Source organism: Lynx canadensis, chromosome A1 (assembly GCF_007474595.2).
Source record: "Lynx canadensis isolate LIC74 chromosome A1, mLynCan4.pri.v2, whole genome shotgun sequence".
Classification (NCBI taxonomy): Eukaryota; Metazoa; Chordata; class Mammalia; order Carnivora; family Felidae; genus Lynx; species Lynx canadensis.
The window spans coordinates 88,046,275-88,071,573 of record NC_044303.2 but is presented as its reverse complement, the minus strand read 5'-3'; the positions used below and the strand labels follow the sequence as shown (position 1 = coordinate 88,071,573).

Here is a 25,299-nt window from a genome sequence, read left to right as displayed (position 1 = left end):
TGGCTAAGGAAACCATGCTAGATGCACTCACAATAAAATTCATCTAAGCACCGGAGGAATAATCCTACATAGAAGAGAGTTGGAAGTCACAGTAAAGATCAGGATTAGACCACCTGGGGACCTCAGATAATAGAACAACTATCTGAAAGAGTATTGAAATAAGCATACTTAAAATGAGTTACATGGGAGACTTGAAAATGTAAGAAAAAAGTAAAATAGTAAGAAAAAGAATAGGCAGATTCAAAAAAGAACCAAATGAATGGGAAGCACATTTGGGAAGCTTCTTGAATGGGAAACACATTTATGATAAGCAATTTAGTGGAGCGATAAGTAGCAAATTAGACATAGCTGAAGAAAAATCACTGAATTGGAAGATAGATTTGGGGAAGTTACTCAGAATGAAGCAGAGATTTAAAAAAATGAGATAATGACAGATGTGGGGAAGAGAAGCAGAAGGCCACACATGTGTCTAAAAGGACTTTTAGTAGAGACTGGAGAGAATGAGGAAGAAGAAATAATGAAAGAAATCACGTAGGTAATTTTTAGCACTGATTGAAGATGTGAATCCTAAGCTTCAGGATTTACAAGTGATCATGAGGAATGTAGGGAACATAAGTCCACAGATAGACACATCTCAGTGAACCACAGAAAAATAAAGATTAATGGGAGGGCAGTTATCCTTCTTGCAGATTTGTCAACAGCAATGAAGAGCACAAAGAAGGCATCACCTTCAATGTACTGGGGAAGATACTGTCAACTGGAATTCTGTATCCAGCCAAACTATCATTCAAAATTCAGAATGAAATAGAAATGTTTTCAGAAAGCAAATGGAGAGAATTTACCATCACAAAACCTTGCTGGAAAAAAATGCTGATGGATATACGTCAAAAGGAAGAAAATTTAGTCTAGAGTGAACAAGTGGGTCCTAGAAGTAATGTGATGTGAAGCAAAAGAAGTAAGTTAGTAAAAACCACATCCAGTCTCAAGGACAGGGGTTTGATTATAGGAAATCCCTATAGAAGTTACAGATTGCATTAGAAGTCATTGTGTGTGTGTTCTTGTGCCTTGGGCATCACCCACTTTTGGTGACAGTGCACAAGAAATTCTCCCTGAAAATACCTGTGCTTTGATGTACAAGTGACAAGATATGCCTCCATTTGTTAGGATAATTATGGTATCACAAATGGTAAATGCCTAATCCTGTAACATGACACATACTGACCTGGAAATTATTTGATCTGGAGCCTTCAGATTCTGAGAAACAACCTGTTCTTTGCTTTATGCATCTCCTGAGTATAGAATTCTCTGTGTGGAGGGATCCAGGAGCAAGGCAGGCTTGTGCCCAAGGAATCCTGGTTTGAGACCCAGAAGGTGGGCCCTTATTCAGTTCTAGACATTTAATTGTCCATTCCTATCCCCAGAACCTGTATTGGTGTTTGCCAAGGGACAGACAACACACAGTGAGGTACAGACCAAGGCGGGGGCCAGTGCCACACTGAGCTGTGAGGTGGCCCAGGACAAGACGGAGGTGACGTGGTACAAGGACGGGAAGAAGCTGAGTGCAAGCTCCAGAGTGCGTGTGGAGGCCAAGGGCTGCAGCAGGAGGCTGGTGGTGCAGCAGACGGCAAAGGCGGATGCGGGGGAGTACAGCTGTGAGGCTGCGGGGGAGAAGGTCTCCTTCCACCTGGATGTCATTGGTGAGTTCCTTGACGTCTGTCTTATGCTCCTTAAGCTAGTTGTTAAGGATTGGGCTGTGCACAGGTGACATCTAATGGTCTATTTTGTCATCATGCTTTCATATAGCTAGCAGTTATTAATTATATACCCATGGCAGCATTTTACGAATGCTTCTTGTCTTTTCACTTGTGCAAACATTACAACAACCTCAGAGGAAGAATTCTGAATATTCTCATTGTAATATGAACTAAGAAAATTCTATAATGTGCTGATATTCACACAGCCAGAAAACCTAAGAGCCAGGGTTTGGGCCCAATATTCTGAGATTATTTATTTACTTTTTCTGCTTGAAAAACTTTTATCATGCATATTTATTTTGGTAGGTATTCTGGTACTTTAATTTCTTTTTTTGCTTATTTGAAAAAGTATTTATTTTGTCTTCAATTCTGAGGCCTATTTTCTCTGGGTATCAAGTTACATATGTAAATACAGTGGACTCTTGATCAGCATGGGTTTACACTCCACAGGTCCACTTATATGCGGATTTTTTCTATAAATACAGTACAGTATGTAAATGTGTTTTCTCTTCTTAATAACATTTCTCTGTAGCTTATTTCGTTGTTAGAGTGTAGTTTATAATACACATATGATACAAAGTGTGTGTTAATTGACTATATCATCCATGAGGCTTCCAGTCAACAGTAGGCTGCTAGTAGTTACATTTTGGGGAAGTAAAAGTTATACATGAATTTTTTTTTTACTGCATGGTGGGTTGGCACCCTTAACCCTTGTGTTGTTAAGAGTCAATTTTGTATATTTTCACATTTTAAAGATATCATTCCATTGTCTTCTAGGTTCCATATTTTCTCTTAGAACATCAACTGTCAGATCTGTTATATTCTCTCAAGGGTTTTCTTTTCTTTTCTTTCTTTTCTCCTGTTGCTTTTAAGATACTGTTTTTGGCCTTCAGAAGTTTTACTTTGATGAACCTGGATGTGGTTTTCTTTGTATTCATACCGGTTGAGGCTGTAGATCACCTTGAGTGTGTGGGTTTATGTCCTCATCAACCATAGGCTATCCTTGGCCTTTCTCTGTTCTGTCCTATCTCTCTCCTTTGTCAGAACTCTTGTTATATTTTATTTGACCTTTTTATGTTTCCCCACATATCTTGTTGCATCTTTCTCTCTGCCTCCTAATTATTTTTCTCTCTCTGCTTTATTCTGGGTATGTTGTTTACCTGCCTTCCAATTTTCTAATATTGTATTCTGCTATATCTAATGTGCTGTCCAACTCACTTATAATGTGTTTACTATTTTCAAGTGATATAACTTCCATTTTTTGATTTCTTATAGATTCCAGACTCTGTAGTAAATTTTTCATGTTTGACCTTTTCTTTTAAAATTTCATTTTAAAACTGTATTAATCATGGCTGTATCCCAGTCTGAAAAAACATAATAATCAATCATCTGATATTGTACTTTTTTCTTGTTTAGTTTTCTATTTACTCCTGTCTGTGGCACATCAGCAATGCTTCGATTGACTGTCAGATATTGAATGAGAAAACTTGTTATATGGATGATGCTATCTTATTCCAGAAAGAGGGTTGCTCTTTCCTGTGATAGGCAGGGAGAGGACAATCAAACTTTGGCTCATTCCAGGACCATGTTGACTTGGGACCACCTTGTAGTTTTGTTCAGGGTAGTCTGACTCTGGTGGGCTCAGAGCATGGAATCCCTGAGATCCTTCCTGCATGTACATACTTGAGTTTAATGGGATATACACAATTTTTTAAAAAACGATGATCTCAAGTGTTGGTAAGGATGTGGAGAATCTGAATTATCACACACTGTCAGTGGTAGAGTAAGTTGTCACAATCATTATTGAACACTCTTTGGAAATATCTATTAAAGCCAAATTTAGCCATATGTATGTACTAGCAGTTCTGTTTGTCCCCAAAGAGACATACAAGACTGTTCAAGGCAGCTTTACTCATCATATCCCCAAATGGGAAATAGCCCAGATGAATCACAAGAGGTAAAGCAAACACAAGCTGAGGTGTTCATACAGTAGAAAACTATCCATGCATGCAGCAGCATGGGTAGATCTCACATTCTGTCAAGGGGAGGAAGACAGACCCAAAGAACACCCAATGGATCATGCATTCATGTGAAATCAAAGTCCAGGCAAAAGTAATTGATGGTGGCGGAGGTCAAGATAATGGTTACTTTTGGGCATGGTTAGTAGTGAGTGGGGAGATAGATGTTTTCTGTTTGTTGTTGTTTTGGTTCTGTGGGGACAGTCACACCAAACTCCACTGGGCTGTGCAAATGAATTAGTGCATTAATATGGGAGTTACACTGTGGTAAGGTAGTCTGTGGTGGACACACCATGTGCTGGGGATATAGGAGTGAACAACCCCACCTGCCCACAAGGGCTGGCTGTCACCTGGGAAGGACCATGAACTAGCAGAGACAGGTGATGGAACAGCCTCTGCCACCTTGCACCAGCCTTAGAAATTGCTCTTGAGTCAGGACACATCCAAATGTACACTTGGGCTGTAGGACAGGAGGCTTATGTTTACAAACACACTCCAGCACTCTTCTGGGCATGTGATGGCATTTGCTCCAAGTAGAAAATTTACTGAACCCTGAGGCTTTCATTCCTGTGACCTAGGCTGGTGACAGCTCTGTGTCTCTGAACCTGTGCATGCCTCTTTTTCCCCAGAGCGCTTGGCCATGTTTGCTAAGGGGCAGCCAGCATGCAGTGAGGTGCAGGCCAAGGCAGGGGCCAGTGCCACGCTGAGCTGCGAGGTGGCTCAGGACAAGACGGAGGTGACATGGTACAAGGATGGGAAGAAACTGAATGCCAGCTCCAGAGTGCACATGGAGGCCAAGGGCTGCAGCAGGAAGCTGGTGGTGCAGCAGGCGGGGAAGGTGGATGCTGGGGAGTACAGCTGTGAGGCTGGGGGCCAGAAGGTGTCTTTCCACCTGGATGTCACAGGTCAGTTCTTATGGGACTGTCATAGCCTGTGTGGAGGTGATGGGATTGGCTTACATCCCCAGCCAACCATGGTGCTCTTCCCACCAGACCTCATGTGTTCACATGGCCCATTCTCCCAATGCCCTTACCCATGGCTGGGCCAAGGGAGGTTGGGTGGGAAGGGTATGAACAGAAGGGAGATTGTGCTCCCAGAAACCCCAAGTGCTGTTTCCACACAGTAATGGCAGTTGTAAGTTCCCTGTATCTGCTCAGAAATTCCTGGGTGTTCTTTGGTACCTGGACCTCTGGCTGTTCCCTGCACTTGGAGTCTGAAGTAGACCAGGCATTTCTCACCCATGATACATGCATTTTCCTCTGCTTAATGTCCTGGCAGCTCCCAGGTGCCCTCATCTAGCAACATGTTGTTTCACCCTAGGGAGAGATGTTTGAATTTCATTAAACCAGGATAAGGAGTAATTTATTCCAGCCAATCATAATTGGATGTATCTCAGACAGAACTATGGACTATCAAAGTTTTAGGCATTCTGGGACACCCTTTCCTCCTTGCACATGGACACGGAAGTTATCTTGCACATGGACACAGATCTAGCAAAGTCTAGATCCCTGTTCTCTGCAATGTCTGCACAAAGCAAACTGAGAGCAGAGGGCTGACAGATATGTGATAGACACATGTGAAGTCTGGATTCTCTTTTTGAAGCAAATCTTGCTTCCCCTCTCTTAGAACATTCTGTGTCAGAATTCCCCTTGGGGTATGATTCATCGATTTAGAAATGGAAAAGAATAAGTGGCTTATCTTACACAAGCACACTTTGTTAAAGACGAGGTCTTTAACAGCTGCTGTCTGGTAAAGCAGCATTTCATACCATTTTCTAGAGACTTGTGTGTCTGTCCATTTCTGGCTGGTTCACAGAAAAGGGTCCGAACTAAATGTATTTTCCTTTCCTTATGAGTCTTTTTAAAAATTTTTAAAATGTTTTTATTTATTTTTTTTTGAGAGAGAGAGAGAGCAGGGAAGGAGCAGAGAGAGAGGGAGACACAGAATCTGAAGCAGGCTCCAGGCTCTGAGCTGTCAGCACAGAGCCCGGCACGGGGCTCAAACTCATGAACCATGGGATCATGACCTGGGCCAAAGTCAGATGCTTAACCAACTGAGCCATGCAGGCACCACTCCTTATGAGTCTTAATGGCAAATAAAAATGGGCTGCAGTCCTACGTTGGCTTCTAGGTGCCACCACCTGACTGTTTGGTATTGTATCCGCAGAAAATTATTTGTTGGTGTATGCAGATACCAAAAAATCTACCATGTGTCTTTTTTTAGTGTTATTTTCAGATGATGTAACAAATTATTTTATGGTAATACATATGAAAAGGTTTGACAAATTGACCAAATTCTTAGAAAACCAGATAAAAGTGACACAAGAAGATTTCAACACCTCAAATAGTCCTAGAATGTTTTAAACAAATAGAGATGTAGTAAATAATCTCACACCATGTGCACTTTCTCACTGGTAGATTATGTGAAATGTTCTGGAAAGAAGTTAGTGCCTATTCCTGGAGATTTTTCTAGAAAAGAGAAGAGGAAGCTATTTCTGATTTACTTCACAGAGACAGTATAATGTTGATAACCAAACTCTGAAAAGCAAAGGATGAAAAATTCAAATTACAGGTCAGTCTGTTATGGATTTTCAAGGTCAAAATCTTAAACAAAGCATTAGGAAAATAAATTAGCAAAGTATTTAACAGATAATACACCATGATGAAGGTCATAGTCTAGGAGTTCAAGGCTTTTTAAACTGGAAATATTAGCAGATCAGTATAATGCATGGCATTAACAGACTGAATGAAAAAGAATGAAGTGATTACTCCATAAATGCAGAATATAGTAGCTGATAAAATTTAACATCATAAATCCAGAAGAAGTGTATGATAAAGTTCACATCAATTCATGACATAGAATTCTTAGGCAATTATAAATAGAATGGTTCTTTTTTCAGTTTATAAATGATGCTGCAGAAAAACCAGCTAATCACACAGAGTGATCTGTGAGACAGGGAACTACCCAAGGAAGCTAACCGCTATCACTTTTATCCAATGCTATGCAGCATAGTTAGGGGGCAAATAAAGTCAACGGAAGTTTGAAAAAAAAACAAAAATAGAATTTATGGATAATATGACATATCCAAAAGATAAATTATTTGACCTAGAAAGTTGATAAAGATTACTGTGTAAAAAGTCAATATTGAGAAAACTCTTGTATCTGTGCTGCCAAGAGACACTTTGAAAATGAAAATTTAAGAGTTATAAGAGCATCAAGACTATCATGTTTCTAATTCCTAGTTTGATAAAGAGATGCTGGGTGGCTCTGTGAGGGTAAATTATTACATGTTATTGAGGGACAGTCAAGAGATGGAAATAAATGGATAGAAAACCATGGAAGAAACAGGCATACCTGATACTAATAAACATCCAAGCAAATGGTCATTTTTGGTGGTGGTAGTGGTGGGGACTTTGAAAATTGACAGATCATCAAGGCCACACACAGACAATATACCTCTTGAAGGAGAGCAAAGGGTGAGCATTTGCTGGACCAGGTATCAGAACTATTACAGATAGAGTGATTGAGAATGGTGTCTTGATGCCAGGAAAGATACACTGACCAAAGAACCAGAATAGTGATCTCAGAGACAGACCCATGCAGGAACTGATGACGCCATCCCCTCCCCCTCTGTGTGTGTGTGTTTAATGTGGAACTGTGTACGAAGTAGAGACAGCATGGTTTTAAACAAATGGTGCTAGGACCATTTAACCATATGGAAAAGGATTGGACTAGTAACTCATACCACTCACAGTCAACCCCTGGTGTTCTCCTCAGAGCAGAAGTGAAACCATATACTCTCAGGTGGTAATGTAGATGTTTTTAATTGCTTCAAGCTTAGGAATGATTGCTTAGAACAGAACACAAGTGCACTAACCACAATGAAACAAATATGAAATATATGAGGACATTAACCTAAAAATGTTGAATCATCAGAAGACAGCACAGAAAAGACAAGCCACACAGATGTGGAGGATATTTACAGCACACGTAATCACCAAAGATATGCCTTCATATATATAAAAAGATCCTAAAAACAAGCATAGAAAGGACAGACAATGCTATTGGAAATTGGGCAAAAGCCTTTAGCAAAAGAGCAAACACTAATAACCAAAAACACTGGAAAAGGTAATTCACTTTGTGAATCATCAGGACCAGGTAAGAGACAGCCCTGGGAGGTAGAGCTCCACTGCCCACAGTTGCTAAGAGTTGACAACACAGAGTAGGTGACAGTGTGGAGGTTCAGGGACTGTCTTGCACTGTGGGTGACATGCTCTTTACACATTCATGTGCAAGACTCTGTATCATCTGGGAAAGTTGAAGTGTGCACACATCATGACCCAACATCTCCTCACCCAGAAAAGCGTGTACATAGGAAAGTCTCTCAGAGTCCTCGCATGGAACAGGGATAGAATATATGGTCCCCACCTGGAATAGCCCAGGAGGAGCAGTGATGGAATGTATGGTCCCCACCTGGAACAGCCCACATGGAGCAGTGGTGGAATGTATAAATAAATTGTGTTAGTTGTTGCTGAGAAGGTGGTGAGGCTTCTCCAAGCCACACAGCTGGTGCAGAGCCTGGATAAGATTCTACCACCTCCCCATTTAGTTCTTCTTTCCCCTGTGCTACATCTTGAATTACTTTTTGACTTTGTGTGTCCTTCCCTGTCCCCAGAGCCCTCAGCTGTGTTTGCCAAGGAGCAGCCAGCATGCAGTGAGGTGCAGGCCAAGGCGGGGACCAGTGCCACACTGAGCTGCGAGGTGGCCCAAGACAAGACAGAGGTGACGTGGTACAAGGACGGGAAGAAGCTGAGTGCCAGTTCCAAAGTGTGCATGGAGGCCAAGGGCTGCAGCAGGCAGCTGATGGTGCAGCAGGCAGGGAAGGCAGATGCCGGGGAGTACAGCTGTGAGGCCGGGGGCCAGAAGGTGTCCTTCCACCTGGATGTCACAGGTCAGTAATCTTTAGGGTAGTGAATTAGCCTTGTTTGAGAGAATGGGACTGACTTTGAGCGCAGATCATCCCTAGTGTTCTCACCATCAGTGATCTTCCATCTCACATCCTCCTACCTTCCTGTTTTTCCTCCCATGGTAGGGTCAAGGGTGGCTGGGTTGGACAGGTGTGTAAGAATGAAGGGGACCTCTTGTGTCCATCTTCAGTGGTGTTTAGAACACTGATGCTTAGTTATATATTCCTAGAACCTACCCAATTTCTTTGTGTCCTGGAGCTCTGAATCTACTTAGCATTTGGGTCTGAATTAGACCAAGTGCCTCTTGTAAATTTCCTCCTATTGGATGTTCTGCCAGCTATCAGGTTTGTTCACTCAGAATCACAGGCAGGTTATCACAAGCCAGATGTTTGGATCTCACTGACCAAGGATAGGAGGATATTTCAACTACCCATCCATACTTGTAAATACCTCAGACTGACTGTGGATTATCAAAGTTTAGATGTTCTGTGAATCTCTTCCCTCCTTGCACATGTGTAGAAAAGCTCTTTCTGCACCTGTGTGCTGTAGCATCTAGATCCATTCCATGTTGCGATGTCTGTGCAAAGTATACAAAAGCAGAGATCAGTAGATATGTGCCTGTGATATGTACCTCTGCTGTACAGGATATTCCTTTTAAAGCATATCTTTTGTGTTCAGTTAAAACATTCTTTGTCAGAATTCCTCTTGGAGTCTGATGTATAAATTTGGAAATAGGAATAAATAGCTTAAGCTGTATCAGCACATCTTGTTAAAGACAAGTGACTGTAATGGCAGACTGACTGGTGGACCAGTATTTATTTTGTTGCATTATGTAGTGATTAGTGTGTATTTGTGCTTTCTTGGCTGGTTCGTAGAGAAGGTTGAGAAATGTATTCATTTTATTTTGTTAAGAGGGTCTTTTGTTTTGTTTTTGTTAGGAGAGTCTTAATGTTCAGTAAAGGTCTGACATTTGACTTCTAGGTGCCACCACAAAACAGTGTGGTATTGTATTTGTATTCAGTGGTTTGTGTGTGTATATAGATACAGAGAAACATGCTAGTTATCTTTGTGAAACGTTATTTGAAGAGGACTTGAAAACTTACTTCATACTAAACATTTTAAAAGTTTTAAAATTTGATAGAAAACTATATCAAAAATGACATGAGGAGAAATAGAAAACTGAAACAGTCCTATAACTTTTAAAGAAATGGATCCAGAAATATAAAAAAAAATATTTCATAGAAAGAGTCTATGTTCAGTGGATCTACTGATTAGTTATACCAAATATTTCTGGAAAGACATTATTACATTTTCATAGAGATTCTTCTAGACAACAGAAAAAGGGTGTACACTCTCCAACTCATCTTATGTAGATGTAGATAAATAATATTGTTGTTGAAATCATACAAGGAAAACATGTAGAGTTAAAATTACAGGCCAATGCTTGGGATTCTGTGTCTCCCTCTCTGTATGCCCATCTTCTCTCTCTCTCTCTCTCTCTCTCAAATAAATAAACATTTAAAAAATTAAAGGGAGACCTGGGTGGCTCAGTCGGTTAAATGTCCAACTTCAGTTCAGGTCATGATCTTACGGTTTGTGGGTTTGAGCCCAGCATTGTGCTCTGTGCTGACAGCTCAGAGCCTGGAGCCTGCTTCAGATTCTGTGTCTCCCTCTCTCTGCCCCTCCCCTGCTCATACTCCATCTCTCTCTCTCAAAATAAACAAACATTAAAATATTACAGGCCAGTATCTTATGAATATCAAAGCTAAAATCTTAAACAAGATATTAGTCAACCAAGTAATCCGACACATGAGGCAGGCAATACACTATGATGGAAGTCATAGTTCAAGAATGTCTGGTTGCTTTAACATTAGAAACATTAAAAAAGCAAAACAGTGCATGATATTAACAGATTGAAAGAAAAAATGTTGTGGTTATCTCGATAAATGCTGAATTAAAATGTTTGATAAAATTTAACATAATCTCATAATATAAAATTATTAACTGACTATAGATAAAGGGTTTCTTCCTTAATTTGGAAAACAGTACTACAGGAAATACCAGCTAGAATCACCCTTAAAATGAAAGAGACCTGACTTTGTGATTGGAAACAAGGTAAGGAGGCTTTCTGTCCAACAATGGGCAATACAATAAGGAGGAAAATAAGACAAAGGTATAAAATATGGGGACAAACGTGGAATTTACAGATAATATCAATTTCAGAAAACCCAAAAGATTAATGATTAGACTTTAATAAGAGACTTGGAAAAATTAAAACTTAAAAAAAAAGCAATATACAGAACAGACCACACACACACACACACACACACACACACACACACATCAACTCCAGGTGGGTAGAGACCTGAGTGTAAAAGGTAAAACAATTAGCTCTTAGCAGGTAATGCAGACTATTTAGTGGCATAAATGTAACAAAAGACTTAATAAATGGGTTAATCACAAAGGACAAGTTGGTATGTTTGTCTGTATTAAGAACTTTGATCAGAAGACACCATGAAGAAGGGAAAATGCAAGACACACAGATGGAGAGAATTTTAATAAGACATTTAATGACCAAACCCTTTAGCATTTAAAGTAACAAAGAGCTTGGGGTGCCTGGGTGGCTCAGTCAGTTGACAGTCTGACTTTGGCTCAGGTCATGATCTCACAGTTCTATGAGTTCGAGCCCCACATCGAGCTCTGTGCTGACAACTTGGGGCCTGGAGCCTGCTTCGGATTCTGTGTCTCCCTCTCTGCTCCTCCCCTGCTCACACTCCATCTCTTTCTCTCAAAAATAAATAAATATTAAAAAAATTTAATTAACAAAGAGCTCCTGAAAATGAATATAAGAGAAACATACAGTGGTATTGAAAATGGGGCAAATCTTGAACAGTGACATCATAAAGAGGAAATGCTAATGGCCAAAAACATCAGAAAATGTGCATCACTTTATCAGTAATGGGACCACAGGGAGGGACAACTTCAGTCCCACCAAGTTGCCAACAGTTGACAACACAGGGGAGGCAAGAGTGGGAACTCCCTCCCTGACAGTCCTGTGGAAAGACTCTGCATCATCTGAGAAGGCTGGAGTGTGCATGTATCACAACCCCACAGATCCTTTCCTAGAGGAGCTTGTGCAGAGGGATGTCTCCAGTGTCCACACCTGCAGCAGCAACATGGAACGGTGATAGAATGTATAGATAGATTGTGGTTACCCATTTCTAGGAAAGGCAGGGGGCTTCTCCAGGCCCTACAGCTGGTGCAGAACCTGGAGAAGTTTCTGACCCCCTAGCTCACCATTCGGGCTCCTCTTACCAGAGCTGCCTTCCTGACTTGCAAGGTGACTCTGTCCCCAGAGCTTGCAGCTGTGTTTGCCAAGGAGCAGCCAGCATGCAGTGAGGTTCAGGCCAAGGCAGGGGCCAGTGCCACATTGAGCTGCGAGGTGGCCCAGGACAAGACGGAGGTGATGTGGTACAAGGATGGGAAGAAGCTGAGTGCAAGCTCCAGAGTGCGTGTGGAGGCCAAGGGTTGTAGCAGGAAGCTGGTGGTGCAGCAAGCGGGGAGAGCAGATGCCAGGGAGTACAGCTGCGAGGCCAGGGGAGAGAAGGTGTCCTTCCACCTGGATGTTACAGGTCAGTACTTGGGGGTAATACTCTAGCCTTGATGGAAGGTGATGATGGGACCATCCAGGATTACACCCGGATGGACTTTTGTGTCCTTTTCCTTTAGACCTAATCTCTTCATGTCTACCATTTGTCCATATGCTGTTTTCATCTCCTTTTTTCACATCAGTTTTGGGTCAAGGGAGGCCTCATGGGAAGGGTATGCATGGAAAGGAAAGGGGCCGTTTCTGTAATCTGGAATGGCAATTTGGTGCAACAATGCTCAGTCACATTCCTAGCACCTGCCCTGCTCTTTCTGGTGTTCCTTGGTGTCTAGGATTCTAGTTCCATCTTGTGCTTGGGCTTGAGGTCAACCAGATATCTCTCACCCTTGGATATGGCACATTTTCTCCATTATATGTTTTGACAACTACCCATGCCACCCATCAGTAGCTCTGACCAGTTTTTGTCAGTGAGAGGTGTTTCAATTCACTTGGGCCTAGATTAGGGGAGATTCTGGCCACACAAGCATACTTGGAATTGAGATATCAAGAGTGAGCCTTAGATTATCACACTTGAGGTGTCTGGGACACTCTTCCTTCTTTTTCACTGATAGAGAAGCTCGCTGTTACCTGTGTGTGACAAAATGTAGGTGCATGTTTTGTGACAGTGTCTGCTGTGCAAAGGGAAGGAAGAATGGGTGATTTGTAGATATTCACCTGTGACATTTAGGATTATTGTTTTCAAGCAAACCTCACTTTGCCCTTCTCTCCAGGTTGGAGATACACTCTCAGTGTCAGATTTACCCTTCTGGTTGCATTTGTAAACTTAGAAATGGGAAGGAGCAGGTAACTCCTGGCACTCAGTGTGCTTTGTCACTGAGGTGTTCCCACAGTAGCAGCCTGACCAGGAAAGCAGCATTTATTTTGTAGCATTTTCCTAATGTTTTGTGTGTATCTGCATCTGCTGGACTGGTACATAAAGTGTAAAAAATCAAAATTTTTTTCCTTTGTTAAGAGAACCTTGGGGCGCTTGGATGGCTCAGTGGGTTAAGCGTCCAACTTTGGCTCAGGTCATGATCTCGCAGTTCCTGAGTTCCAGCCCATTGTCGGGCTCTGCGCTGATAGCTTGGAGCCTGAGGCTGGCCCAGATTCTGTGTCTCCCTCTCAATCTGCCCCTCCCTGTTCACACTCTGTCTCTCTCTGTCTCTGTCTCTCTCTCAAAAATAAATAAACATTAAAAAAAGAGAGAATCTTGATACCAAATAGGGGTGGGCTCCATCCTACTCTGACTCCTAGTTGCCAGAACATAACAGTTCAGAATTTTATCAGCATATAATGATCCATGGGTGGGGGTAGGCACCCCAAATCCCATTTAGGTGTCTGTGAAATCTTATTTTAAGACAATATGACAAAAATATTTTATGGTAATAAATTTGAAAAGTTGTGACAATTTGGCTAATTCCTAGTAAATTGTGAGAATGGACACAAAAAGATACAGAAATCTCAAATAGTTTTATGACTTTTAAATAAGTGGAACCAATAATACAAAATCTTTGAAGTCAAGTAGTTCTCTGGTAAACTATGTTCAATATTCTTTAAAATGGTTATTCTATGCTTGAGGAAATAATTGTTCTGGGGAATATAAAAACAAGATATATTTCATAACTCATTTTAGGTAGTGTGAGAAATAAGCCCACCAACTCAATCAAAGGAGGGGCACAGAGACTTGGAGCATAGTGAAACAAGGCTTTGAGCGATGTTCTTGCAAGAGCAGTGTCTGATGGATAGGCACACTCAGGGCAGTTACAGCAGACAATTTACCTCCTAGCATGCAAGTCCCTCCTGTGTTTCCTCATTGGCTGAGCACTGCAGGGATTACAGTCTTACCCAGACATTGCTTGTGCCCATGGAAGGCAAAAAGTAGTCTGATTGGAACAACTGTACATTCCCTAAGGTGATGCAGAGGCTTTCAGCCCCTCCTTCCTTTGTTCTTTGGCACGTGTTCATTGCAAAGCCTACCAAACGGAGAGGGGAAGAAGAGCCAGGAAGTGAAGAGTCTAAGGGTTTGGGACTCCACTGTGTGTGTGGGGTACATACATATTTCCAATAAGTTGTAAATCTATTGTTAACTAGACACAATGGCTTTTGTTTGGTATTCAAAAATGAATCATCTCCCTTACTTCTCACAATCCCACCTCTTCTTTTCTAAGTTGATTCCATTTTCATTTATATTTCCTTCATTTTTGAGATCTTACTCAAACATGTTTAGTAGGTGTTGGCTCTCCTCCTCATAGTAAGGTTTATTTTTCAATAATAATAGGTCATTTTGGGCATAAGCACAAACATTTGTTCATTAATAGCAATGAGTCTTTGGACTCATTGTCCAAAGAGTTTAGAATCAAAGCAACCATTCCTTTCCATTTACTAAAGCGTACTTCTAACCAGTCACTAAACAAGTCACTACTCCCTGAGTTTTATGCTAGTTCATTGGCTAGAGTTGGTAGTTCCTGCAAAGCTTTGGTGATGGTGCCGTCTGCAGCAATGTTGGGGAGAAAGGTACAGCACTGGTCTCCTAACATAACACAAAAGAAAGACTCCCTCTTTCTCTGCTAGCATCATGTCTAAGGCTATCCTATATTCCCATGCCATTCGAGTGGTAGCATCTAACTTACTGGCTACTCCTTGGAGTGCAGCCCTAGTGAAATTGATAGACCTTTGCTGATTTTAGCAGATGTGATTAATCCAGTCCACATTCTTATCAATGGAAAACCACCAGAAAAGTGAGGACTGAAATCCAGCAGCTATCTGATTCCTGTCCTTAAGTTCATTGGAGACACCCCTGTAGGACTCCTATTGCACCAATGTACACATTGGAATAAAAATATCACTGTAAAGCCCTCTGGTTTCTGTGGTGAATGTCACTGTCTTTATCGGTTTGATGGAATGCCAAAGTGAATGAAATGGCCATTTGGACTAATGCACAAGTTCCACTCCAATTGGACAGAAACTGGTTAAGTAGGCTCCTCTTCCCAAAGTATCACCAAACATCTGCTCGTGGGATGTTCAAGTTAGAATAGTTGTGGCTCTGTTCACCAGTGGCATTTAGGATGTGCATGTGGGTCAGCCAATATCCCACAGGTTTGTTGAATTGTTTCCCTACTCTTGAGAGACAGGAGGAGTGATTCCTTGTCCCTAGGAAGGAAGAGGGGATGGCCCTTGGGTCTGACATTTGTAGTGCATGAAAGAGCAATGACAGGATCTTGCAGGTCTCATTTCCCCAAACATCCGTGACTGATGGAGAGCTATCATGCAACTCATTCCTGCAGGGTCTGTATCCCATCCAGAGGGAAATGGAACAATTTGCCCCTGTGGCCTTTCTGCACCACAAACATAACAATTGCTTTTGTTAAACATCTGCACAGAGAAGTAAACACATTACACCCACGCATTAACATCTCCATATCCAGTCTAGATCTTAAGGGTTTGTGTCAGGTCTTTGATTTCAACTTTGCTTATCTTCTTTGGATCATTAGTGGGAGAAATTAAATACCCCCTTGGATCTGTGGTTGGTTGAGGCATACTACAGATGAGGTTATCAACTGACTTAAGGGACAGTAGTCCCTTTAAGTTCTTAAATTCTTGTAACATCGACTCCTAATCCATATGTTCCAGGTGCTGCCCTTGGGTCCTGATCTGCAGTGAGGGGGCTGTTAATGGTTAGAAGCATGGGGTCACACTTTAAGTTCTGGCAATTTTTCAGTGGGATACCCTTAGATGGATGTATTTTAACTGTTAAAGTGTCCATGGGTTTGGCCGTCCATTCCTGAATCTGAGTAGTCTACGATGCCAAGTCCCAACTCCCAAACAAGGTTTGAGGTCCAGATGACTGTAAAGATCAAAGGTATCAATACAAAGATATTTATCTGCCTGTGATAGCCACCTCTGTTTTTCTAAATTCCCACATGATAGGATGAGGCAGGCATCAAATTTCAAAGTTTGAGGGGATTCAGTTCTAGTTACATTAATTATTAAGCTAATGGGATAGGCTTGAGGCACTTCCTTTTTGGAATTTTCTCATCCTCTGGTGGTTGCCTACCCAAGCCATAGTATTCCCCAGTTGCAAGGCCAGACTCTAACCTTTATTGTACACTCTGAACTTCCTTTCTTAAGGGTAACTTTAAGGGGTCCTTGGTTGTCTTATATACCTCCCATCGTCCCTTCACCTTACTGTCTAGAGTCCGCGTTACCGGCCCCTTGACCTGAGTGTAATGAGTCCGTCCCCTTTCAGCAGTCACTACAACAGTTTCAGTGGTTACAAGGACTTCATAGGGGCCTTGCCAGCTAGGTTGGAGTATTTTCCTCTTTCCAACATTTGATTAATGCCTGATCCCCCAGTTGAAAGTGATGGGCTGTGAAGTGGCAGGGTCTGTGTGAGAGCCCTTTTACCCTAAGGGAAGATAGAACAGAGGATGTGACCAGTACATATCTCTGAGGAACTGACCTTTAGTTTCCAGGGTGGGTAAGTCCAAGTCCAATGCCCTCCCTAAATAAAGTAGCCTATCAAGAAGCTCATAGGCAGACAACCCTGCTAGGAAGTTAAGCAAACCTATTGTGGCCTTGGAAACTTCGGCTCACTTTCCCTTGAAATCAGGAATTCATCTACATATTGAAAGAGTTGAGTGTCTGGGGGGGGGACATTTTTATTATAGATTCCATATTTGACTAAACAAATTGGAGGCCTCAGTAAAGCCCTGTGGCAATACTGTCCAGTGGTATTGTTGCTTTCTCCTGCTTACAGGATTCTCCCATTCAAAGGCAAAGAGATCTCTGCTCTCTGGGTCTAGTGGACATGCCCAAAAGTCATCTTTCAAATCTACTACACTAAACCATTTATGCCCATAAGGAATTTTACTGAGGGGGGTATAGGGATTAGGGACTGTAGGGTGTTGGGTCCAAACTATCTGGTTTACTGCTCCCAGGTCTTGCACCAACTGGTAGGACCCATCTGGATTTCATACTGGGAGTTCCAGAGTATTGTATGGGTAAATACAGGGTTCTAGCAACCCATCCTTGATAAGACCTGTGGTCACTGGCTGGAGTCTTTTTGTTCCTTCTATTGGAATAAGAGACTGCTTCCTGCACACTGTTTCACCTGGTTGTTTTAAGCAAATCTTCACTGGGAGAATTTGAAGCCCTCCTCTGTTTCTCTCTTTGACCCATATCTCTGGATGTATCTTACTTTCTTCTTCCTCTATGAGGTAAGCTATGAGAACTTTAATTTGGCTCCTCTCTATCCCTATATCCAAACCCAGCTGTATAGTGAGGTCTCTGCCTAGGGGGTCAACTCTTGCTTCAGGAACGAACAGGAAAGACACCTCTGTTTCCTCACTCTCAGTTCTTACAGTCATGGTTTCATATATACAAACCTGAAATTTTTCTCCTTTTATTCCTGAAACCAAAAGTTTTTGTGGTGAGAATTTTGTCCCCTGTGGCTTAAAAGTTAGGGAGGAATGGGCGGCTTCGGTGTCAAACAAGAAGATTGTATCTTCTCCCTTGGGCCCCACCTTTGAATGTATCAAGGACTGCTGCTGGAGTCTAGCAAAGGGGAACCCCTGACCCCCTTTATCTTCTTCTTCCAGAGCCATAAGGGGGTCAGTTCCTCTTCCTTCTTCCATAGAGGACACTCCCTTTTAAAGTGGCCAGGCGGTCTGCATTTATAACATTTCCTTTCTTCTCCTTCTCCCATTCCTCTTGTTTTACTTTGTTCCCTATGATCCCTCATTTCCCCCCTGGGGGATCTCTATTTCCTCCTTCCCTTTCAACCACCTTCTCCACAGTAGTCACCATAATTTTTGCTTTCTGTTGTTGCTTCTTTTCATCCCTCTTTATAAATACCTTTTGTGCCTCCCTGCGCAATTCCTCTATCCACCTTCTATAACTTTCTGGCAATATCAGGCCAACTTCTGGAGACAAAGTTAACCTTCAGGAGACCCTGCCCCACTGGGTACTCCGGATCAAGGCCTGAATATTTCCTCATTTGATCCTTAAGCCTCTGTAAGCAAGCAGTTGGGGTTTCCTCCTTCTCTTTCTGTATCTCAAAAGCCTTAAGGGGCACCTGGGTGGCTCAGTTGGTTAAGCATCTGACTTCAGCTCAGGTCACAATCTCATGGTTTCTGGGTTTGAGCTCTGCATTGGGCTCTGTGCTGACAGCTCAGAGCCTGGAGCCTGCTTCGGATTCTGTGTTTCCCTCTCTCTCTGACCCTCCCAGCTTGCACTCTGTCTGTCTTTCTCTCAAAAATAAATAAAACATATATATATATATATATATATATATACATATATTTACAATTCCTTGATGATACTCTGAGATCTTAGAGCTGATCCCCTGATCCCTCTGATGATTGGTTTTCTTAATTTCTGCTTCCTCCTAACTCTGTGCCCAAGATCATCATTGTCCCAACCAGGATCTAGGTTAGGAAACTTCTGTTCCGCTGGCTGAACTCCTGGCCAGGTGGGTGCTCTCTCCACCAAACAGACATTGCACCTCTTCTGATTATTCCTCTTTGCTCTCCGGTAAATAGGATATTCATGATAGACATCAGCCTAGCCCAGGAATAAATATTAGGTCCGCAAAACTAATCAACCTGATCTACCAAACCTAGTGGATCTTCCAACAGTGGTTTCATTTCCTTCTTGAAATTCCTCACCTCAGTACTGGTGGTGGTGGGCATTGACAAAACCAATCTCTCCTTGTCCCCTTTAAAAGGACCTTCCTTAATGGAAATAACTTAGGGCTCCAGCAATCTATCCTTGATAAGATCTGCGATCACTGGCTGGAGACTTTTTTTTTCCTTCTATTGGAATAGGAAACTGCTTCCTGCAAACTATTTCACCCAGTTGTTTTAAGGAAATCTTTTTTGGGGGAATGAAGAGCTCCCAGAGGGAAGAAGGAAGTTCTCTATGTGCTTTTTACATTTTTTCAGTTCCCTCCTGAGGTTTGTATACAAACCAATAAGGCATAAGGTTCCTCCTGTCCACCCAAATTCTCTGTTTTGTTCCCTCCTACCCCCTCCTGTGGGTTGACCTGGGGATTATAAGGAGGAGGAGTACAAGAGAGGGCGTCCCAAGGCTTCTCCTTTAGAGATTCCTAGTACTTTCCTTTTTTGTGTTAAGAGGAAACATAGAAGAGTTCTTGGTAGACAGCAGAGAGCATATTCCTTCACCTACAGTGTACTGGAACTTTGTCATTCACATAAAGGACTAGAGCCTGGCAGACCCAGTCTTTCTCTGAGACAAACTGAGGCCAAAAAACAGAGGGCCCTTTAACTGGGTCTCTTGTCCAAACAAAGCAGCAGAATTTGATCATTTTATGTTTGTCCTTGTTCCCTGTATAAGGAGCATCCTCCCAGTACTGTAACATTCGCCCCAGTGGACTATCTGGGGGAAGCTGAAGAGACCCCACCTATTTCTGGGTCTCTTTCCTTACCCCTAGGCCTAGAATTTTTGTTCCCCATCCTTGAAAAGGCTGGTTCCTGCTCCTGAGCTTCCCTGGGGTGTTCGATCCCCCCATTAATGGAGGTTTCCTGCACTCTCCAGAACCCACTTTGTCTCCAGCCATTTCCCTCATAGGAGAATGGGACTGCAGATCTAGACTCTGCATTGTCTTCATATCTAGGGTATGTCTCAGTCGTACACACTCAGCTTCTAAGGATTTCCTGTCCCAAGGCAGTACTTGTAGTCAAATTTTCCTACCTTGGTCTGGGTGATGAGGTTTTGGGATGATGGTAAGGGTTCATGGGGTCTGGAGCTGAAGACCAAGAAAGAATTCTTGAATACGTCTTTGGTGCAAAAAGTTGATTTTATTAAAGTACGGGGACAGGACCCACGGGCAGGAAGAACTGCACCGGGGTCATGACGGGGTAACTCATTCTATACCCTCAGGCTGGGAAGGGGTCAGGGATAGAGTAAGTCTCTAAGGAATTTTGGAGGCAAGGTTTCCAGGACCTTGAAAGGCTAGCTGTTGTTAGGAAAATGCCATTTATTACCATTTAGTAAAACCTCAGCATGAGACCCTTCAGATGTACATTGGGGGCCATAAGCTTGGAGCATGATTGCCAGCATGTATCTTGGGGCATTTGAGATAAAGGAAATAGACTTACAGGATCCTTGAGGTTGGGGATAATGTTCAGCCAAGATTCTCTTTTGCCCCCAACAAAGTGTCATCATTGAGGCAGCTGAGCTCCTAGAGGAAGGTCACTTTGCCTGTGTCAAGGACTTGTCAACGGGCTGTAGGCAGGAAGGGAATTTCATTTTTCATTTGCTGTAGTTTCCCCACATCATGGGGGCCAGCACTTAAACCCCTTTCCTTTGTTCTTGGGCAGCCAAGAGTTTCCGAGCAATATCACACATTCCACCTGGGGGTGGGTGGGTGCTAGCTTATACTTTGCCGTTAGCCTGCTTTATGCTCCCTCATCACATGCACAGAGTTATGGGTCACCGCGGTGCTGTCTTTTACCCTTTCCCCAGCATCACTTCTTTCTCCAAAGATAAAAAGTCTTCAGCTCCACAGATACCACAGAGGCCAGGAGCCCTCCCATGGAAAGGCCACCCTAACTGGGATGAGCCAGTTAAGTCCTCACCCACAGGAGGACTTGGACCCTGCAGGTTGAGGTGAATCCTGGGACCTCTCACATTTGTTCACCTTCTCTCTTTGTTCTTTGGTGCAAGCTCATTGCAAATCCCATGAAAATAAGTCCCTGAAACAGAGACAGGAAGAAGAACCAGGAAGTAAAGTTTGGGACTCCATTGTTGGGAGGGGGTCGAACATATTTTCTCTAGATTGTAAACCTAATGTCAAATGGACAGCACAGCTTTTATTTGAATCATCATGATGAAAACGAATCATCTCCCTTACTTCTCACAATAGCAAATGTAGCAGTGGTACCAAAATCTTACAAGAAAAGTAGGAAGAATTAAATTACAGACCAACCTATTGGGGATATCAAAAACCAAAATCATAAATGAAATATTAGCAAAATTAATTCAACAATATAGCAAGAGAGTACCACATGGTGATGGAAGTCATTGTCCAGGATTGCAAATTTGGTTGAATGTTAGATCAATGTAAAGCCTGACATTAAGAAACTAAGTGAAAAACGGTGTGATTATCTCAACACAGAATAAAAGTGGTTAAATTTTTATGTCATAAATTCAGAAAATGTGTTTGATAAAATTCAGCATCAGTCATGCCATAAAATTCTTAACACGCTGTATGACAGTGCTTTTCTTGGTTCAGAAAGTGAAGTTACAGAACACATGAGGAATTTATAGGAGACACTGAAAGCTTCGATTTGGGGACCATACAAGCAGGCCACTGTAATTACTGAGCAGTGTAAGGAGGAAAATAAAATAGATTCCATAAAGATGGAAGATACAGTGATAGAATGTACACTGATGATGTGATTTCCAATTCAAAAAATCCTAAATATAAATTACTAGGCCAAATAAGATTCTTGAGGAAGATTACCATGTAAAAAAACATGCAGATTACCATGTAAAAAAATATTATATGTGCTAGCAAGAAACACTTTGAAATCGAAACCTTACAGTTATAATAGCATCAAAAATGTTGTGTTTCTAATTCCAACTCTGATAAAAGGTTCTAGGAGAGGCTCTGTGGGGGGAAATTATTAAACATTTTTGAGACAGCCAAGAGATATAAATAGATGGGTAGAAATCCAGGAAAAATCAAATATTTTCATTAATCAAAATCTAAACAAAAATTGAGGGGAGGGTTGAAAAATAATAAGTGGATTCCAAAGGCAAGGCAAAGAATAGCTGATACACTTTTCTCTTGAAGAGAATCCAAGTGTGAGCATTTGCTATACCAGATGTCGAGAATTATCATAAAGCGATAGTATGTAAGACAACGGGATCTCAATGCAGGAATAGTTGCCAGATCAAGGAACAAAATAATAAAACACAAACATATTCTTGCATAAATGGACTCCTGTCACCCCCAGTTTTGGTTCTACTGCGATGTATAGCTACCCTATGACCCAGCAATAGCACTGCTAGGAATTTACCCAAAGGATACAGGAGTGCTGATGCATAGGGGCACTTGTACCACAATGTTTATAGCAGCACTTTCGACAATAGCCAAATTATGGAAAGAGCCTAAATGTCCATCAACTGATGAATGGATAAAGAAATTGTGGTTTATATACACAATGGAATACTACGTGGCAATGAGAAAGAATGAAATATGGCCTTTTGTAGCAACGTGGATCAAACTGGAGAGTGTTACGCTAAGTGAAATAAGTCATACAGAGAAAGACAGATACCATATGTTTTCACTCTTATGTGGATCCTGAGAAACTTAACAGAACCGTGGGGGAGGGGAAGGAAAAAAAAAAGAGAGGGAGGGAGCCAAACCATAAGAGACTGTTAAAAACTGAGAATAAACTGAGGGTTGATGTGGGGTGGGAGGGAGGAGAGGGTGGGTGATGGGTATTGAGGAGGGCACCTGTTGGGATGAGCACTGGGTGTTGTATGGAAACCAATTTGACAATAAATTTCATATTAAAAAAAGAGAAAAAAGTGAAAAGAAAAAAACAAATAAAAAGAAGTAGAGAAGTTTGTTGTTTTCATAAACGGCATTTGAATCATTTAATGCATGGAAAAAATTAAATTCTGGGAATTTACACAACACACAACAGTCAACTACTGGTGGGTTAGAGACCTCAATATAAAAGCTAAAACCATAAAACCCATAGAGGACAACACCCTTGTTTAAAGATTTAGGTAAGGAAAGTTTCTTCAACAGAATGCAGATGCCCCAAATGCAGTGGGACAAAATAGACATATTTGCCTACATTAAAACTAAAAATTTCACTCATCAGAAGACTCCATGAGAGAGTGAAAAGTAGTCACAGCATTCGGAAAACACCTATAAAATACATAGTTGTCATTCTCTAACATTTAAATATGTAAGGAGTGCTTTACAACGATAGAGAGAAGAATATACTGTTGGTATATGAGCAATGACTTGAACAGAGTCACCACACAGGAGCAAATAGTAATGGTCAGACCAGTAATCTTGGGGAAGGTACTCAGCCTCACTGGTCTTCAGACAATGGCAAAGACAATCATGAGGAAGTACAAGGACTCCCACCAGAGAGCCAGTAGTCAACAATACTAAGGAAGGAGCACTGAGTCTCAGCAACTTTGAAGATGACAGGTGAAAGCATTCCCTTCAAACCATAAGGAAAAAGCTGATGTCTTCTAGGAAGGTTGAGGGACACATCTCTTATGGCCCCACAGAGTCCATGTGCATGGGTAGATTTCCCACAGACCTCACCTGGGAAGGCCATGTGGAGAAGTGACAGGATGTATGATAGAATGTATGGTCCCACCTGGAGCATCCCAGGGGGGGCATGGATAGAATGTATGGTCCCACCTGGAACAGCCCAGGAGAAGCAGGGATAGAATGTACAGTCCCACCTTGAGCAGCCCAGGAGGGGCACAGATAGAATGTATGGTCCCACCTGGAACAGACGAGATGGAACAGGGATAGAATGTATGGTCCCACCTGGAACAGCCCAGGAGGAGCAGGGATAGAATGTATGGTCCCACCTGTAACAGCCCAGGAGGAGCAGTTATAGAATGTGTGGTTCCACCTGGAACAGCCCAGGAGGAACAAGGATAGAATGTATGGTCCCACCTGGAACAGCCCAGGAGGAGCAGGGATAGAATGTATGGTTCCCACCTGGAACTACCCAGTTGGAGCAGTGATAGAATGTATGGTCCTACCTGGAGCAGTTCAGGAGAGCAAGGATAGAATGTATGCTCCCCACCTGGAACAGCCCAGGAGAGCAGGGATAGAATGTATGGTCCCCAACTGGAACAACCAGGAAAGTGGTAGAGTGTGTAAATAAATTGTGTTAGTTGTTGCTGAAAAGGTGCTGAGGCTTCTTGGCCCACACCTGATGCAGGGATTGGAGAGAATTCCAGTCCCCCTGCCTCTCTGTTTAGACCTTCTTTCCCAGACCTGCATTCTTCACATGGATGGTATCTTTGACACCATGCATCCCTCCCTCTCTCCAGAGCCTACAGCTGTGTTTGCCAAGGAGCAGCCAGCACACAGTGAGGTGCAGGCCAAGGCAGGGGCCAGCGCCATGCTAAGCTGCGAGGTGGCCCAGGCCCAGACAGAGGTGACGTGGTACAAGGACGGGAAGAAGCTGAGTGCGAGCTCCAGAATGCACGTGGAGGCCAAGGGCTGCAGCAGGCGGCTGGTGGTGCAGCAGGCAGGGAAGGCCGATGCCGGGGAGTACAGCTGTGAGGCCAGGGGCCAGAAGGTGTCCTTCCACCTGGACATCACAGGTCAGTTCTTTCAGAGTACAAAATTAGCCTCTTTTATGATGTGAGCTTGGAACAGATTTATACCCAAGACAGACTCTCATGCTCTTTCAGTTAGACTTTTCCATTGACATCACCCATTCACCACCTCCATTTCCACATCTCAGGTGGGACAATGGGAGGATGGCTGGAGGGAGTGCACAGGAAGGAGACAGGTCATTCTCATACACCATGGGTTGTGTTTCCATGTAACATGGTCACATGTTCCCAGCACCTGCTCAGAACCCACTGGTGGACCTTGGTATCCAGAAGTCTGAATCTCCCTGATGCATGGGATTGAGGTAGACCAGATATGTCTCCACTGGAGTTGTTCTGAACATCACAAATGTCGTCCTCCAACACACATGAGAGTTTCTGGTGGTGCAGATGTTTGATTTCACTGAACCAGGATAATGGTAAATTTGGGGCACACAATCATCCTTGGAGTTTTCCCAGGACTGTGCTTTGAGTGTCCACAGCTATAGGTGTTTTGGGAGACTTCCCTGTTTTCACAGGGATCTACGAGTTCTCTCTGCACCCATATGTAGCCAAATCTGTAT

At 42.5% G+C, this 25,299-nt stretch overlaps 1 protein-coding gene across 33 annotated transcripts in view; it reads left to right on the top strand.

Annotated features, from left to right (window-relative positions):
* OBSCN (obscurin, cytoskeletal calmodulin and titin-interacting RhoGEF) overlaps positions 1–25,299 on the top strand; it is a 156,058-nt gene that overhangs the window by 26,508 nt on the left and 104,251 nt on the right. For 27 of the 33 annotated variants that reach the window (XM_030315066.1, XM_030315285.1, XM_030315232.1 and 24 more), the window contains 4 exons: positions 1,422–1,697; positions 4,402–4,677; positions 8,448–8,723; positions 24,449–24,724. In XM_030315066.1, the coding sequence (XP_030170926.1) occupies positions 1,422–1,697; positions 4,402–4,677; positions 8,448–8,723; positions 24,449–24,724 (1,104 nt within the window). Of the gene's footprint in view, positions 1–1,421; positions 1,698–4,401; positions 4,678–8,447; positions 8,724–12,095; positions 12,372–24,448; positions 24,725–25,299 lie in introns of all 33 variants that reach the window. The other 6 variants (XM_030315270.1, XM_030315057.1, XM_030315152.1 and 3 more) reach the window with 4 other exon arrangements.